The sequence below is a fragment of the Drosophila simulans genome, chromosome 3L, assembly GCF_016746395.2.
Source record: "Drosophila simulans strain w501 chromosome 3L, Prin_Dsim_3.1, whole genome shotgun sequence".
In the NCBI taxonomy this organism is placed as follows: domain Eukaryota; kingdom Metazoa; phylum Arthropoda; class Insecta; order Diptera; family Drosophilidae; genus Drosophila; species Drosophila simulans.
The window spans coordinates 18,723,764-18,738,453 of record NC_052522.2 but is presented as its reverse complement, the minus strand read 5'-3'; the positions used below and the strand labels follow the sequence as shown (position 1 = coordinate 18,738,453).

General features: G+C 41.4%; 2 protein-coding genes across 3 annotated transcripts in view; both read left to right on the top strand.

Annotated features, from left to right (window-relative positions):
- Positions 1-54: 54 nt before the first annotated feature.
- LOC6738640 (accessory gland protein Acp76A) lies at positions 55-1,361 on the top strand. Its single transcript, XM_002085406.4, has 2 exons — positions 55-1,073; positions 1,137-1,361. The coding sequence occupies exons 1-2, from the start codon at positions 80-82 to the stop codon at positions 1,307-1,309; spliced, it is 1,167 nt and encodes a 388-aa protein (XP_002085442.1). The 5' UTR covers positions 55-79; the 3' UTR covers positions 1,310-1,361.
- A 5,378-nt stretch (positions 1,362-6,739) lies between these two features.
- LOC6738639 (protein naked cuticle) overlaps positions 6,740-14,690 on the top strand; it is a 40,966-nt gene continuing 33,015 nt past the window's right edge. For both annotated transcript variants that reach the window (XM_002085405.4, XM_016169267.3), the window contains exon 1: positions 6,740-7,936. In XM_002085405.4, coding sequence (XP_002085441.1) covers positions 7,873-7,936 — 64 coding nt within the window. In that variant the 5' untranslated portion in view covers positions 6,740-7,872. The remainder of the gene's footprint in view (positions 7,937-14,690) is intronic.

The window sequence follows — 14,690 nt, the reverse complement described above, 5'->3', positions numbered from 1 at the left end:
CAATATCTTAAGGGTCATTCCCCTTGCGTGTATATATAGAAACAACGTTAGTTTAAACAGCTTATTGAGATTGTGGAAAATGGGCAACCATAAAGTAACTTTTTTAGTACTGTGCGCGTTGCTCCTCTTTCAAAATACAATCCAACAAAATGTATCTCTACAACTCATAAAGGAAATCGATAGATACACACCCGAGAATTTTGTGCTATCAGTGTTGAATATAGAAATGATTCTTTTTGAGATCCATGCCGCTAAGGCTGTTGAGAGTAATATCGATTTGGAAAGGAGCCTGATCATAAACTTTGGATACTCCGAAGCAAGGCAGGAAGTACTGGATTGGGGCTTGAGATATAAGAAAGCCTCGAGGGCCAAGTTCCAGATGGCCAACAAGGTGGCAGTGTCTCAGAACCTGCCCCTATCGCAAAAGCTGCGTCTGGTAAACGAGGTGCTGATGACGAGTGCCAAGAAGTATGATGTAACAAAGGATGTCAGACCCTCAAAATTAATGGATGAATGGTTGTCCTCCCATTTGGATGGTGTACTCGCCAATTTTGTGCAAGAAAAGAAGTTAAACACGGGCGAAAACATTGTTGCCATCAGCGGAATGACAGTCACTCCCCTTTGGGCATCTCATTTCCAATCAGAGGTAAACAGATACTTTGTCAATAATCCTGGCACCGGATATGCTTCGAAAGACCCCATATGTGTGCCCATGATGCACTCCTTGTCCTCGTTCGAAACCATGTCCACGGACGAGGCCAAAGGCATATACATTCCATTCTCATCGGCAAACTTGGGTATGTTGATCCTTCTGCCGAGGAAAGGTGTCACCTGCAAGGACATTTTGGATAATTTGAGCAACCAGATCAATGTGGAATATAATGATCACAAGGATGTTCACTTGCTACTGCCCATATTCAAGGAGAAATTCGACTACAATATTGCCAAATTCTTTAACGGAATTAATATTGAAGACACATTCAAAGATTCGGCGTTTAAATCGAAGGCCAAAATCAAAATCAACGACTTTCGGGTCAACCATGGGATAAGATTTCAACCAATTCTCCGCTTAGGTAATACTCGTACTATTTATTGTTTATTATATTAACATTAATTTATTTTATTACATATTTTAGATGTAGTTGATGATATTGATACTGGAAAGACCGAAAAGTTTGAAGTGAATCGCCCATTTGTCTTTGTCATAAAGGATAAGAATACCGTATACGCAGTAGGTCGAATTGAAAACCTACATGGACTGACTGAGAACGTGAATTGCTCCAAGAAATACGTTGATCTTAAGTCGTAAATATCAATGATATGTTTCGAAGCATAATAAAGAAACAAAATATTAATAAAAATTCTTATTTGTCATATGGACATTGATCCTTACATAACTCCTCCATAATAATGATAATGACATTAGTACGTTTAAATTTAAATTAGTTACTATTCTATAATCCCACTTTTTAAAGACCGTGTCAAATTGATTTTGATTTCATTTCATTTTCCTTTTAAAAGATAAACCGTGCAGTTTCTTTACTATATTACTTGTAGATACTTCAGATAAGAACATTTCCATATTTATTCTTCTTGAAATTGTTTATATCAGAAGAAAATTTCCGTAAGAAAATTATGCGATCTTGTGATCTATAGTATCTGCCTGCATAAGTTATGTTATAATAAGAATCTTTATACTTTCAAATATCATTTCGAGTCAAGTTATAATATACAAATTATTATTATTGTACAAGTTGCATTTTTTTTATAATTCACTGTTTAAAAATAATAAAATGTGAGATGCGAGACAGATATAAATTCAAAAGTGCGCCAGTAATTCGATTAGAGTTGGTGCTGAGATGCAGACGATGATGAATATGGATATGGACATGGATGGGCCCAGTCTGGAAATGGAACAGGGTTCTCGGATGCAATTGAGTGCATTGGTATATATACCATATATATATGTATATACGAAGTACATGCAGAGTGTGCGTTGAGTGATGTGCGCATGGATAATGAAGCAATGACGGCATGACTGACAAAATGAGGCGGCAACCTCTCTATAGAATCGGCGGGGAAGGTTCCTCAAAGGGGCAGCCGCCCATGCACGACTCCAACCCACTCCACTCCACTCCGCCGGCGATTTGAGCTGCGCTTGCGGCTTGAGCGTTTAATTAAAAGGCAACAAAAAGAGGAAAAACACGAAATAAAGGAAAATATCTATACATACATATATGTAAAAGTATAAAGAAAAAGGCGGCAGCTGAGGCGTCGGCCAGCAGTTGATCATTATCAGATACGGCAGCGTAGATAATGCAGATACAATCTTGGGTTTCGCGGGGCTAATAGATGCAGTGTCTGGACAGCACTTTAAAAATTATTTTTTTTATTTTCGCTTGGCTCCCCAAACCAAAGTGCCACGCCCTCCGCCCCTTCGGGCCAGCTGGCTGTAATTTACGAGTGGAGCCCAGAATAAATGAAAAACTTTATTTTAGTCAAAAATAAATGAAAATGCATAAATTATTACTACTTTGCCTGTGGTGCGCGACCAAGATTTCCACTTCAGCTTGGCAATTCAAGATTTTTGTGTGTTGCAATTTGATTATTTATTTCGTTAAATGTTTTCGAAAGGTTCATTTAAGTTTGAGGGGGCGTGATCTAATCAATTGGTATCGCAGGTGGTATTTCCCCCATGGTTTTCAAGTAATAAGTTGTATGAAGTAATATACATTAGTACAAATATCACTATATTTTACCCATAAAATTTTAGACAAAATTTTTAAACAAATGTCTAGACCAGAAATATGATTACAGCCATATGATTATTTCGCCTTTAATCAGTATAATGGAATTTAATGGGCACGATTTACAACGAAAATCAAATGAAAATGCTTTTGAAAAGTGATTCAAGTTCCAGCGACTGCAAATTTAAATATTTTATATGAGTTTCTTGGAAGTAAAATTTAAGAAAATATTATCTTCAGATCTTCTAGATATCCAAAAGATGCTTCAGAGATGCTTCTTTCCTCGGAAAAAATTCCTGAACACAACCCACTGCCCACCGCCACCCCACACTTAAATCGCTTTTATGGCTCCCATTTAATCTATCGCTTCCCATCATGTTTTTGGCATCATTAATCTGGTCATTAAGTCCCACGGAAACCGTAGACCCATAGATACAACAGATCCACTCCCTATATACATAGATGCATCCATGCCGGGCCTAATCGTTTGATGGACAGCGATGGACGACGGACTCTTGTAAATGTAAAATCGTAAAAATCCATTTGAAGCAGGCGGGCAAAAAGCGCCTAAAAACACTCATAAAACGGCTGATTGAAATGGCTTCATTTCGTAGACAACAATTTGTTGTCTCGTCGCTGGTTGTTGTTGTTTTGATAGATTTTTAATGTTTTCGGCCTAATAAGCAACAATTGGTTGCACGGCCCAGCACCACCCTTTCTCCATCCCAGCTCCCAATCAATGCACAGTTACAATTTCCGCTTTGGGGCAGCAAACAAATTTTCACCCCAGCTCCAAACCAATATGCATCTTATATTTTTCGTTGCGGGCCGCGTTTATCAAAATTAATTGGAAATTTTCGTCGTTTTTTAACGACTTCTGGGTAAAAGTCATTTGAGCGCAGAGAGGTGGGGACTTCACAAGCAAAGCGGCCTGTTGCACATGCTACCTACCAAAGGGACTGGAGATCTCTCATTTGGGGGCTCATTTGGTTGTCCGGACCTGCCAGTTTTATGGCCTATAACACAATATAATTTCCTGTCAGTCAGACGACGAATGCCAAAAACTACAATTCATAATTGCTTTGGAAATATGTTTATAAACGCGGCCCACTCATCGTCGACCATCGTTGGGGGACAACTTCATTTGAATTTTACGACAAGCGTACAAATACTATAAAATATAAATATTTATGGCCAGCACTTACAACAAAGTTAATTTATTGAATAGTTTCACAATGTACAATTTTGTTTCAATTTTGTTCGTTTACGACTTCCAAAAACCAACAAAAATTTGGATTCTTTTCGTCGAGCCGATCGTGAAAATATATATTTTTTAATGAGATCCAGCGCAGCTTCGATTGTGACGCAAGTTGAAAAATATATCTGCTTATCTAATTTATGTGCTCCCCATTATTTACTGAAAATATTTGGAAAATTTAGAGCGTCTTGTTGTTGGCAGTTGAAAAAAAAATAATCATCAGTTGCTGAAAACAATGAGATATTTGCTTTGTTCCTAGAAGTTAAACAAAAGCAGTGGGTATAATTAATAGGTGCTTAAACTGTTAATCTCTAATGATTATTGGCTCGATTTGCAAACAAAACTATTTATTTTGCAAACGAAACAATTTATATAAAAGATTGATGCTCTTCGCTTTGAAAACATTCAAATTACAATTGACTTAAATAAATAGACTTCATGAAATTGCCCCATTAATGTGTGCCCTGCATATACTACATCATATTTTGCGGAAATGCGTTCGAGACAAGGCAATTATGTTTATCTCCTGTAGTCGAAATGACCCCCGTAACCTAATCAACTCCCTAATGCAAACACACACGCCACATAGGACCCGATTAAACTCGCCTAACCCTTCAAAAACTCATCAGCATTGCCAATATGTGTGAAGATAGGGATTTGCCTGTGGAAAGCGGGGGAAAACTGGGCAAAAAGGCGGGGGCACAGGGCGAATCGAATGCTGCCCCCTTGTCAATTACAGCGACAGTTGCCATGGCCGTCACTCCGCCATCGTCATCGTCATCGGAGGGGCAAATGTCAGGAACCCTTTATATGGTCGGTCGGTTGGTGGGTCAGTCACATACGAGCATGAACAGGAACTCCGCCCATCGAATTGCTGGGCCGCCAGACATGTTCCACTCGTTTTTGGGTAATTACATTTGCAGCCCGTCTGTCCTGTCCGCCGACTTTTGTCAAATACAAAGCGGCAAAATGTTGTGCGAATTTCGGCAGAACAAAGTGCTGGGGTTGGGGTTCGGATGCGAAACCGGAGTAAACATAAATCAATATCATCGGCTACAGGGCGGACAGATCCCCGACATCAATCAGGGGCCCGCATCCGAAATGCAGGGAGCGCAGGAGACGCGCGGCGCGTCTCCTCCTGAAATTAAGACGATGGATCAATGTATGACGAAGACAACACAAAGGAGGGTCCGACAAAGAGAGAGACAAGACCCAGACCGAAACCCTTCTGTTAGAAGGAGGTTCCCTCCGCCGCCTTTGCGGAGCCCCTTCTCGATCCCCTGCCCCTGCGTTCGATCGCGTGTTCTTCTTCAATTACAGCGCCATTATACCGAAAGCCGAAAACGTTTTACGGTGCGAAAGCCTGCGGACCCCGAGGGCAAAGTTAACCCCTTGAGAACGGTCCAATCTATAAGATCTCTCTTTTGTTATAAATTTTAAAACGTTATTTTTATCTATCTTAATGTTTAAATAGAACTAAAGACACGTTTTTGCTAACGGAACATTAAGGTATAAGAAGGTTTTGCTAGTTTAATCTTGGGAATAGTAGTAATTTAGCTTCTTGAAATGTGATAATATCTTATAATCTACAAGGTACACAGTTGATGTTTTCAGTTACTTAATCTCTAGATACTAAACTTATACTAATATATAGCGTTAATAGTAATATTTAACTAATGTTTCACGTTTTAAAAATATTATATTTTATATCCATAAATACACTGATATTCCATGTTGGCACATTAGTCATCAGTGGGTTAAAGCAAGCCGATCACCGCGGGTTCCTTCCACTTGCTTTCGATCGCCGAAGAAAGAAAGAGCTTTGTGTTTCTTCATCTTTTTTTTGCCTCTGCGGCGTAATTCAGGATTCTCCTTGCTCTGTTATTATCGGCGGGTTTGAGCTTGGGTTTGGGGTTACTTTTTGGTTGGTGGTGGTTGCTTGGTTGGTAATTGCCCTGATGTTCAAGCTCAGCAGGCGGCTTCTTCTGCGTGGCGAAAATTGGGGCAGGGGCAGCGGTCGAGATCAAATTTAAAAACAATCAAATTTTTTTCTGCTGCAGCTATGCATAGAGGCAAATTAAAACCGGGTATTATCCAAACACGTGTATAATCAAAAACCGATGGTGGAGGCAGTAACAACCAGTCAAAATTCAGCTTGAAAGGTGTAAGCCAAAAGAAAGCTCTGAATTTGGGGCGTGGAAATCGTTGCAATCAAATATGTTGCTCTAATAATTGCTTCTTTGTATGCAATATTTAAGAACACTACTTTGCTTTGATTGGAAAAAAAACACGAATAATATATTTCTCGAATTTCTAGTATGCAATTTACATGCTGCACGCATTAGCTATTAAATGTATAAAACTCTTTAAATATTAATGTATAATATATTAATGTATTTAAAAAAATAATAAAAAATTATTATAATTATTATTATTAATTTTTATTATTATTTTTTATTAATTTAATTAACTTATTTTTATTAATTTTTCCACTGTTAAATTGTTCGTGTTATTGAAAGTAAAGAATTATTACAAATTTATTTATCGTGTTAACATATTTAAATGTTTTTATATATCGTGAGAAGAGATATTCTTACTTATAATGAACCAGAATCCCATCATACCCTTTTCGAATAGAAAAAGAGATAACACGCCTTTTCAAATTTCGAGTTCGAAATTGAGAGAACGTGTTCGAAAGAGAAAGAGCGGCGCTCGAAGGCGAGTTTCGAACAACGGGCAACGTTTCGATTCTCGAACGTCTCGCATTTAGATTGTTTTCGTCCGTTGATTCGAAAAGACGTGTGAACTGAGACTCGGAGATACAGCGGAAAGTATCTAGAAGATACGCGTAGTTTGGCCCACCAAAACAACTACTGACCGAACGGATTGTTGTGGCCCAGTGAAGTTATCGTTGAAATTGGAAATTGATCAAATGAATAAATGTATCCGCGAGATACGCCCAGTGAAGTTTTAATTTTCTAGCCGGAGAGAAAAATCAAGTGTGAAAAGCAAAAAGGAAAAACGAAAAACCGCCCCCACAACAATAATAAAAACAACCGGTACGCCACCCCCCGAAAAATTTACGTCGCCGTCGCCCTCGTCGCAATCGTTTGGAAATAAATCGTGTTTTTGCATTTGTTGTTTTTTGTTGTTTATACGCCAAGTTATTTACGTCGTCGCAAAGCAAAAGGCAAAAATTGAATAAATAACAACAAAACGGCTGGCGAAAAACAAATCGAGTCGGCGAAAATGTTTTACAATTAAAATTACGCGCGCAGCGGGCACAAAGGTACCAATATACGAGTGCGAGCGCGAGTACGAGTATCTGCAAGATACACACACACGTAGATCAAATAAAGCAGCGCAATATGCGCAAATTAAACTAAAATGCAGCACATCAGAGCTGTAAAAACTTTTACGACAGCGACTACGACTGGTAACTTGCCACCCGCACAGTCAAAAATAATACCAGATACAAATTAAGGTCGCCCAGCGGCAGCGCATAAACACGGTGGAACGGGAAGTGGCTGTGGAAGTGGAAGTGGATGCGGAGGATTCTCTCGCCTCCTACCTGGAGTATATTAGTCTCAGTCCTCAGATCCTTACACAAAAGGATAGCCAGCCAGGGAGCGCAGAACGCACACACAAGGGCCGTAAAACATTTTGGGCTGCTGCTGCTGTACTGCAGGTCTCCTCCTCCCAGGACTCGTAAATTTCCAGCCCAACCACCACCACCAGCAGCAACCAACACCACCGCCCGAAAAAAGGAAAATAGAAACACCGAAAAATCCAAGACACCGCCAAGTAACTGCATCCTCAACCCGCTTGTATATATAGAACTATATAGGTACATATATCCGGGCAGCGATGGCGGGCAACATTGTCAAATGGTGGAAGCATAAAATTCTCGGCGGCTACAAACAATTCTCAGGTAAGCGAAAGCCAAGCGTTCTCAACTTGTTTAGTGAATTTCCAGATAGTTGGCAGCAGATATGGAAAAGATGGATGTTAATGCTCTCGTGGGCAAAGACAGCTGGGCGATAGCATTCAGGGAAACAATTTGTTGGCCACAGTCAAGTAAATTAAATTGAAATATTGAGTGCGTCAGGGAATCACAGGAAGATATCTTATAGATTGAAGGGTTCTCAATGTGAAGAAAAATATATAATTATTCCTTTATAATTGCATATATTATTAGAATAATGATCTATTCATATATCCACCTACCTGAAGCCAAAACCACTAATCCATGCAGAATGTTTTCCTTATTCATTTTCCCGTGACTACTTATCGAAGGCCATTCCCATTAACATACGACTATCTGGGCCGAAGATCTAAAATATTACCTTCTCCCAAACAATTGTTCACTCACCCGCACACAGATATGTATTTGTGTGTAGCATTACCATTCGAATTCATTGAGTCAAGGGCTTCTCCCACATCCTTTTCCAATAATTACGGCGAACAACTAAAAGTTGAAAATAAAATGTAGGCAATCGACCGGCTGCATTTTTATCTGGAAGATACACAGCCGTTCGTTCGCTTGTGGTCTTTGGAAATGGAAATGAAAATGGGTAGGAGAATGCCGGAGCAGCGACACACAAAAATAGAACGGAAAATCGGGCATGGTGCTGAAGAAGAAAAACACAACGGCAGGGCAGATCAAAAGGAAAGCGACCCATGGAAAATAAATAGAATTTTTTTTGGAAGCAGATCGAAGGGATCGGGATCGCGATCGCGATCAATAGAACGTTTCGCCTTGGCTCCTGCTGCTGCTTAGAGATCGGCTCCTTAGTCATGGGTAGAGCATATCATGGACGTAAATAAACAAGGCCCGTGTTTCCAAAGTGGGATCCGATCCGAATTGGAAATGGACGACCGAATCGGACGACCTTTCTGCCAAACGAGCAACGCTGATGTCCGAATCGCTGAAGTAACATCAATCAATCAATGTTCCCTGGGTTCCTTTTTTCTGTCCACAAATTCATTGGAAATATTCTGGGGCCCCCATCCACCTCTTTACTTTTCTCGAGTCTTCTTTTTTTTGTTCCATTGGTTTGGTTTGTTTTGTTTTGCTTTGAAGCCCCAGAGAGAGATTTCCTCCGCATCGGCATCGGCTGGCAATTGGTCTGCGCCAATTAAATGCCAGGCCAACACTTTGAACCCTTTGCAGGACGACAAGCCCCGTACACTAATTGCTGGCAGATGCAGGGGGAATTCAAAGGAAACCTCCAAAGGCACACCGAAGCATGCAACTTCAAAGAAAGCAGCCTCGAAAACACTACACAACAACAAACGGGAAGAGAGTCGTACAAAAAATGAAAATCAAGCGAATTGAAATGCCGACGCCGTTTAAAAACAACGTACGAACATTTCTTACCTGTTGCAGGTAAAACCGAAGGCAAGTCGATGCCGCAATGGAGGTGGAGTTGGCCCGTTGCTGATGGATGCACTGGGAAAAAATTCCATTGTTATGTGACAGTTTAATCCTAAGACATTACATTAATAATGGATCATTTAAGTAATGACCAAGGTAGTAAAAAAATAGTGTAATTTAGTAAAATATTTTATTAATATAAGTCCAAAATGTCAAAAGTGGTTACACAGACTGTTTAGTGTCTACCATGAATAATTACACTTACCACAATATATATGTTGGTTGTAGCGAATGTAAGAAATATTAAATATTTCCTGTGTAGAAAGCAGCAGCTGCTGCGAGGCCAAGATACCGATGCCGACTCATACACAAAAACCTTTTAAAACCCTCACGTTGATAAAACAACAACAATAACATCGGACATCAGCGGCAGCAAGTCGTCGAGCCGCCGCCGCAAGCAAAAATAATAATAACTGAGCGGCAGGCGGCAGAGTCGTTGCAAGCTCCCCATCCCCATTCCGTACCCAATCCCCCACTCCATCCATCCGCAGCCGCAACTCCGACCAAAACTGAGAAACTCCCCAACTCCATCTCGAAGATACATCCACATCCACATCCAACCAGTTCCGCGGCCAGGCCAACTATGCCAAACATCTCAGCAGCGGCTACACAAAAGCGGTTTAGAGACCAACCGACGATCGACAGACGGACAGATGGACGGACGGACTTTCAGACAGACGGACGGACCGAGGAACGGCGATCCAGCGATCCAGCGAGCGTACTCTGTTTGTATCTTTGAGATACACACCGCGCCGATGCTGCGACTGCCAAGCTGCGCTTTGCGCTCTGTTCAAAAGATGCGCTTTTTGCTTTGAGGCGCGGCACCAGAGGCCGTCGTGCACAGTGGTTGAAAATCGTGTGTTTGAATGGGGATTATCGTGGGCACTTACGGGCGGGGAAGAAATGAAACCCAAAACTGAGAGGCCATTGAGGTTCGAAAGATTTTAAGCAGATTAAATAGGATTTAATAGACACGTTGTAAAGATGCATTTAAGCCATACTTACAGGTGGGATCCGCATATTTTGTAGAGCATATGAAGCATCTTAAATGATTGTACCTATGGCTTATTATAACTAAAAAGGTTTTCATCTAAATATACTTGTATTTTATAATCTCTTGGTCATGCATATAACATTTATTTATGCTTATTGCTCATTTGGTAGTGCACTTGTGACCACTGTATCTTCTGCGGGTTTCACAACGCTCGCCTTGGCTTTTCTTCGATGCCGTGCTGTTGCTGTTATTATTATGGCTGTGGTTGTTGTGAATTACGGTAGAAGGCAACAGGCGAATCGCGTCGGCATTGCCTTCATGACAGGCCGAAAGCAACGTGGCTCGAACCGCACCGGGCTCAAATCGCAGCCCCGAGGTCCGGGAAGCGGGCACCAGCTCTAGCTGCCACTACCAACTTTGACTTGGCACTTTTTGGCTGATCCGCAGAACTCGAGAATCGGAGGGGAATGGATTGGGGCATGGTTATGGGTATGGGTATGGGGATGGCCAGGGAGCAATAGCCTGGTATAAGCAATTTTCGTAATATTAGCCAGGAAGTTGCCGCTCTGCCTTTCGATATGCCAGCGAACCCTATATGGCCGGTTCGGTTGCGTTTGGATCGGTCGGTTCGGATCGTCCAGATCCGATGGGTATTTCGCCTTGTTTTGGGTTTTGGTCCACCGCAATGGACTGGTTTTTCGAAGGTGGCTGCCAAGCCAAGCCAAACCCAGCCGAACCGAACCAAAACAATGCTGTGCCGCCTTGTGCCAAAAGATAAAAAGCTGTTAGCTCGTAGCTTCTGCATTTCTGCAGGCCTCGTCTTCCCCGGGGGTTGGGGCCACTCAAGATATATGTAATGACTTTTGAGGTTTTTGTTTTGGTCATCGGCTTTTGTTTGTGTTGATTTAGCAATTGGCTCTCGGGCCACTTCTTGGAATTATGCCGCACTTAGGCCGCCCTTCGTCCACCGGGCCATAACTTTGGCCTAAAAAAACAAAGCGCAGGCTTTCATTAGGGGGTCATAACTTTAACAGAAACGTTACAACGAGATAAAGATACAAATTAGCGTAGAAAACGTTAAACCTATTAAAGTTGTAAATATGTTTCAATATATGCAGCAAGCAAATCAAAGAACAGTCCAAACTTTTATAATTATTAATACAAATTGCTTTCCAAACAAGAAAACCAACTAGCACTTTCAAAAGGCGTAAAGGAAAACACGTTCTAAGCAAATATTTACGGAAACTCTGTTGCCGGTTTGTTCCAATAACTCATAACTCTGATGGAAGAACCGTGTTGGCTCTTCTTCTTTGCGAATTATACATATACATATACGAGGGTCGGTACCTCTGACGTCTGATTGATAAGCGAACCCCCGCGCCTTATCTTAATAATATTTAATGCATGGCAAGGCGAAGCGTGGCGAGGCCGAAGCGAAAAGTGTTGTCACCAAGGGGGGAAGGGTGAAATATGCGGGCGATGGGGGCTATGGGTGCTATGGGGGGCCAGGGGTATAGTTTGTGTATAGTGAAAATGAAATTGAAAATAATACAAAACGCTTTGTCGGTCATTAGCTTTGAGTGGACGCCGCCACCGCCGCTCTTTGCCGCTTTCGAGTATTTTTTTTTTGGGGATAGTCGCGTCATTTGTGCGCTCGGTTTGCTTTGGGTTCGGTTCGGTTTGGTTTTGATTATGTCAAAGCGAAAAAGCCGCCAAACATATGTGCCTCCAACCACATGGGCTTGTGCCTGCCTGCCCGGCTGCTTTGAGGAAAGCGGCCTGGGAAACTTTTGGGGAAGACCCCAAAATAGTGGAAACTCTGGATTTTATTTAGCGAAAGGGGAGGAAGTTCTTGAGAGAGCAATATCACTATCAGCGCCGCTGTATTCAGTAATCAAGCTTTGTAAAATATATATTAGATTAAACATTCGATTATAATTTATTCCTTTAACAACTTAAAATACCATACAAAGCCCTCAAGTTCTATTGCAGTAAATTCTTGGCTAGTTTGGCAATCTTTTTCCATTATAACGACTACGTGCCATGTCCACGCATATATGGAAATGATCAGTATTTAATGATTTTCCATTTTATCTCACTAAAGCGGAGTGGCAGGCGGTTTTTCAGGGGGGGGGGCGATAAAACAAAAGGCGACTAACAAACAGAAAACCAGCGAACCAAGCCAACTGACAACAAAGCGAACTATGGATACCCGTAGTATCTGTGTGTGAATCTGACAGAATGTGGGTGTGTGTGTGTGTGTGAGGGGGTATTTGGGTGCCTCTGCCTCTTTTTGTGTATGCGTGTCAACGGCACACACAGACACTTTCCGCTTTTGAAGTGGCTTTTAATTGATAAAAAGCAAAAAAAAAAAGAATGAAAAAATCGAGAGGAGAGTTTAAACCGTAGCGCGCAACGACACAAAAAATGGGCATTACACATACGCCATGGTGGCTGTGCCGGAAAATTGAGAGCTGATAGCAGCAGGAAAAGCTGGAAAGCTGCACCACCATTACCACCGCCACCAACATCAACGACAACGACATTGATATTAATTCCCACGCTGTTGATGCGAAAGTGCTCCGCTCCTCTGGACGGGATTTATTTTCGGGTCTGGAACCGCATCCTCCCGTCCCGTCCATTCCATTCCATTCCTTTCCGCTCCGTCCACCTAGTTAAATGATAAAAAAGGTGTTGCAGTGAAAAGGTTGGCTGTTGCGGCAGAGATACTTTAAAATGCAAGAGCTCCGCAACAATAGAAGCTAAGTGCTTTGAGAACGAGAATAGATAATGGATGGTTTGCAGCCGCATGATGGCAGTTTTGTTGGAAATTGTTTGCCCGGGTGCTGGGTAATTATTCCGAAAATCCCAAGACTTCAATTCACGCAGACATAAGCTTTCCATACTTCTATCTCGTAAATACGTTCATTTCCAACAGGATTTCAAAAGGCCTTTCAGGGGAAACCAAAAATCCAGACTAATATAATTTGTGACTTCAAAGGCTGCTTCAAAGGGAACTTGTCAAAGGAAAATCATAATTCTCTTAGCTTTGAGTTCACCAGCTCTTTCCACACGCTCTCTCTCTCTTTGGACCAAAAATAAAATGAAATAAAATAAAAGTTCCATTTCCTTCAATCGTCTGCCGCAGACAAAAATTAAACTGTTATGTTGCCGGCCTCTGCCAATTTATAGAAAATTTCCAATTGTGATTATTGATTATTCATTTCCTCCGCCGAACGATGGCTTCAACTCGAGCTTCAGCATCAGGTTCCAGCTTTATTTTCATCTTGGTCTGGCGCACCTACATTTCGATTTGGGATTGGGACTGGGATTGCTTAACCCACTCTGGCCCGCCGTTCCGGTTCCTCCTCCGCTCGCCAGGGGTTAAGTTGAGTCGTCTGTGGAGTCGGCATCATCATCATCATCATCGAAATGGTAAATTGGACTGCAGAGTTTTCGTATTGGAATTGCTGGGATTGTGCTGTATTGTACAATAGTTTTTTTTTCATACCATTCTACCATTCCCTTTCCCGCATTTTGGGTTATTGTCGGGATTGGATTGCTTTTGTGTGGAGGGGGCTGGATTGGGGGTAATCATAACGGGTCGCTTGTTAACATGCTACATTAAATTTTTATCAAGAGCCATGGCAACAGCAATCGTGGCGCACATCTACATCTACAGGCCATTGGCACAGCTTACATAAATATCATAAATATCCAAAATAATGATGTTGTTTGTTATTGTTGTTGTACTCTCGATTATTATGATTATTGTGGAACGGCTGCAATGTAGCATGATTAACACAATCCCGGTGGCAAGCTCAGGGCCCAAAGGGAAACAATCGGCTTGAATAGAACCTAAAAGCATCGAACTCTGCTCCCCCAACCACGGGTCCCCCCACCCCCTTACCCTTAAACATACATTACAAATAATCATAATAACAATGGACCCTCATTGCCTGTAAAGAGTTTCGGTACCGCTGACCAACTGGGAAAATTGTTTGAGGAAGTGAAGAGGGTTTCGTTGTTATTGTTGCCGTTGTGGGTGTGGTCAGAGCGGCATAAAAAAGCGTTAAATTACAACATGAAAAATGCCCACGAGCAGTACTTAAAGCCTTTTCAAAAATAAAGCCAGAGAGGAGGGAAAGTTGTGCATTAGCCAGTCTTTAAGAAGTGTTAATTAGGAGAAAGTATACGCATTATTGCTATGTTATTAGACAGCATTATTGGCAACATTAATGTTAGCCTAAATAT

What these genes read in the sequence shown, in the direction of transcription:
- LOC6738640 (XM_002085406.4), top strand. Translation starts at nt 80, where the DNA reads ATGGGCAACCATAAAGTAACTTTTTTAGTACTGTGCGCGTTGCTCCTC. An exon ending in TCAACCAATTCTCCGCTTAG is followed by an intron (nt 1,074 to 1,136) that starts GTAATACTCGTA and finishes TACATATTTTAG; the next exon opens with ATGTAGTTGATGATATTGAT.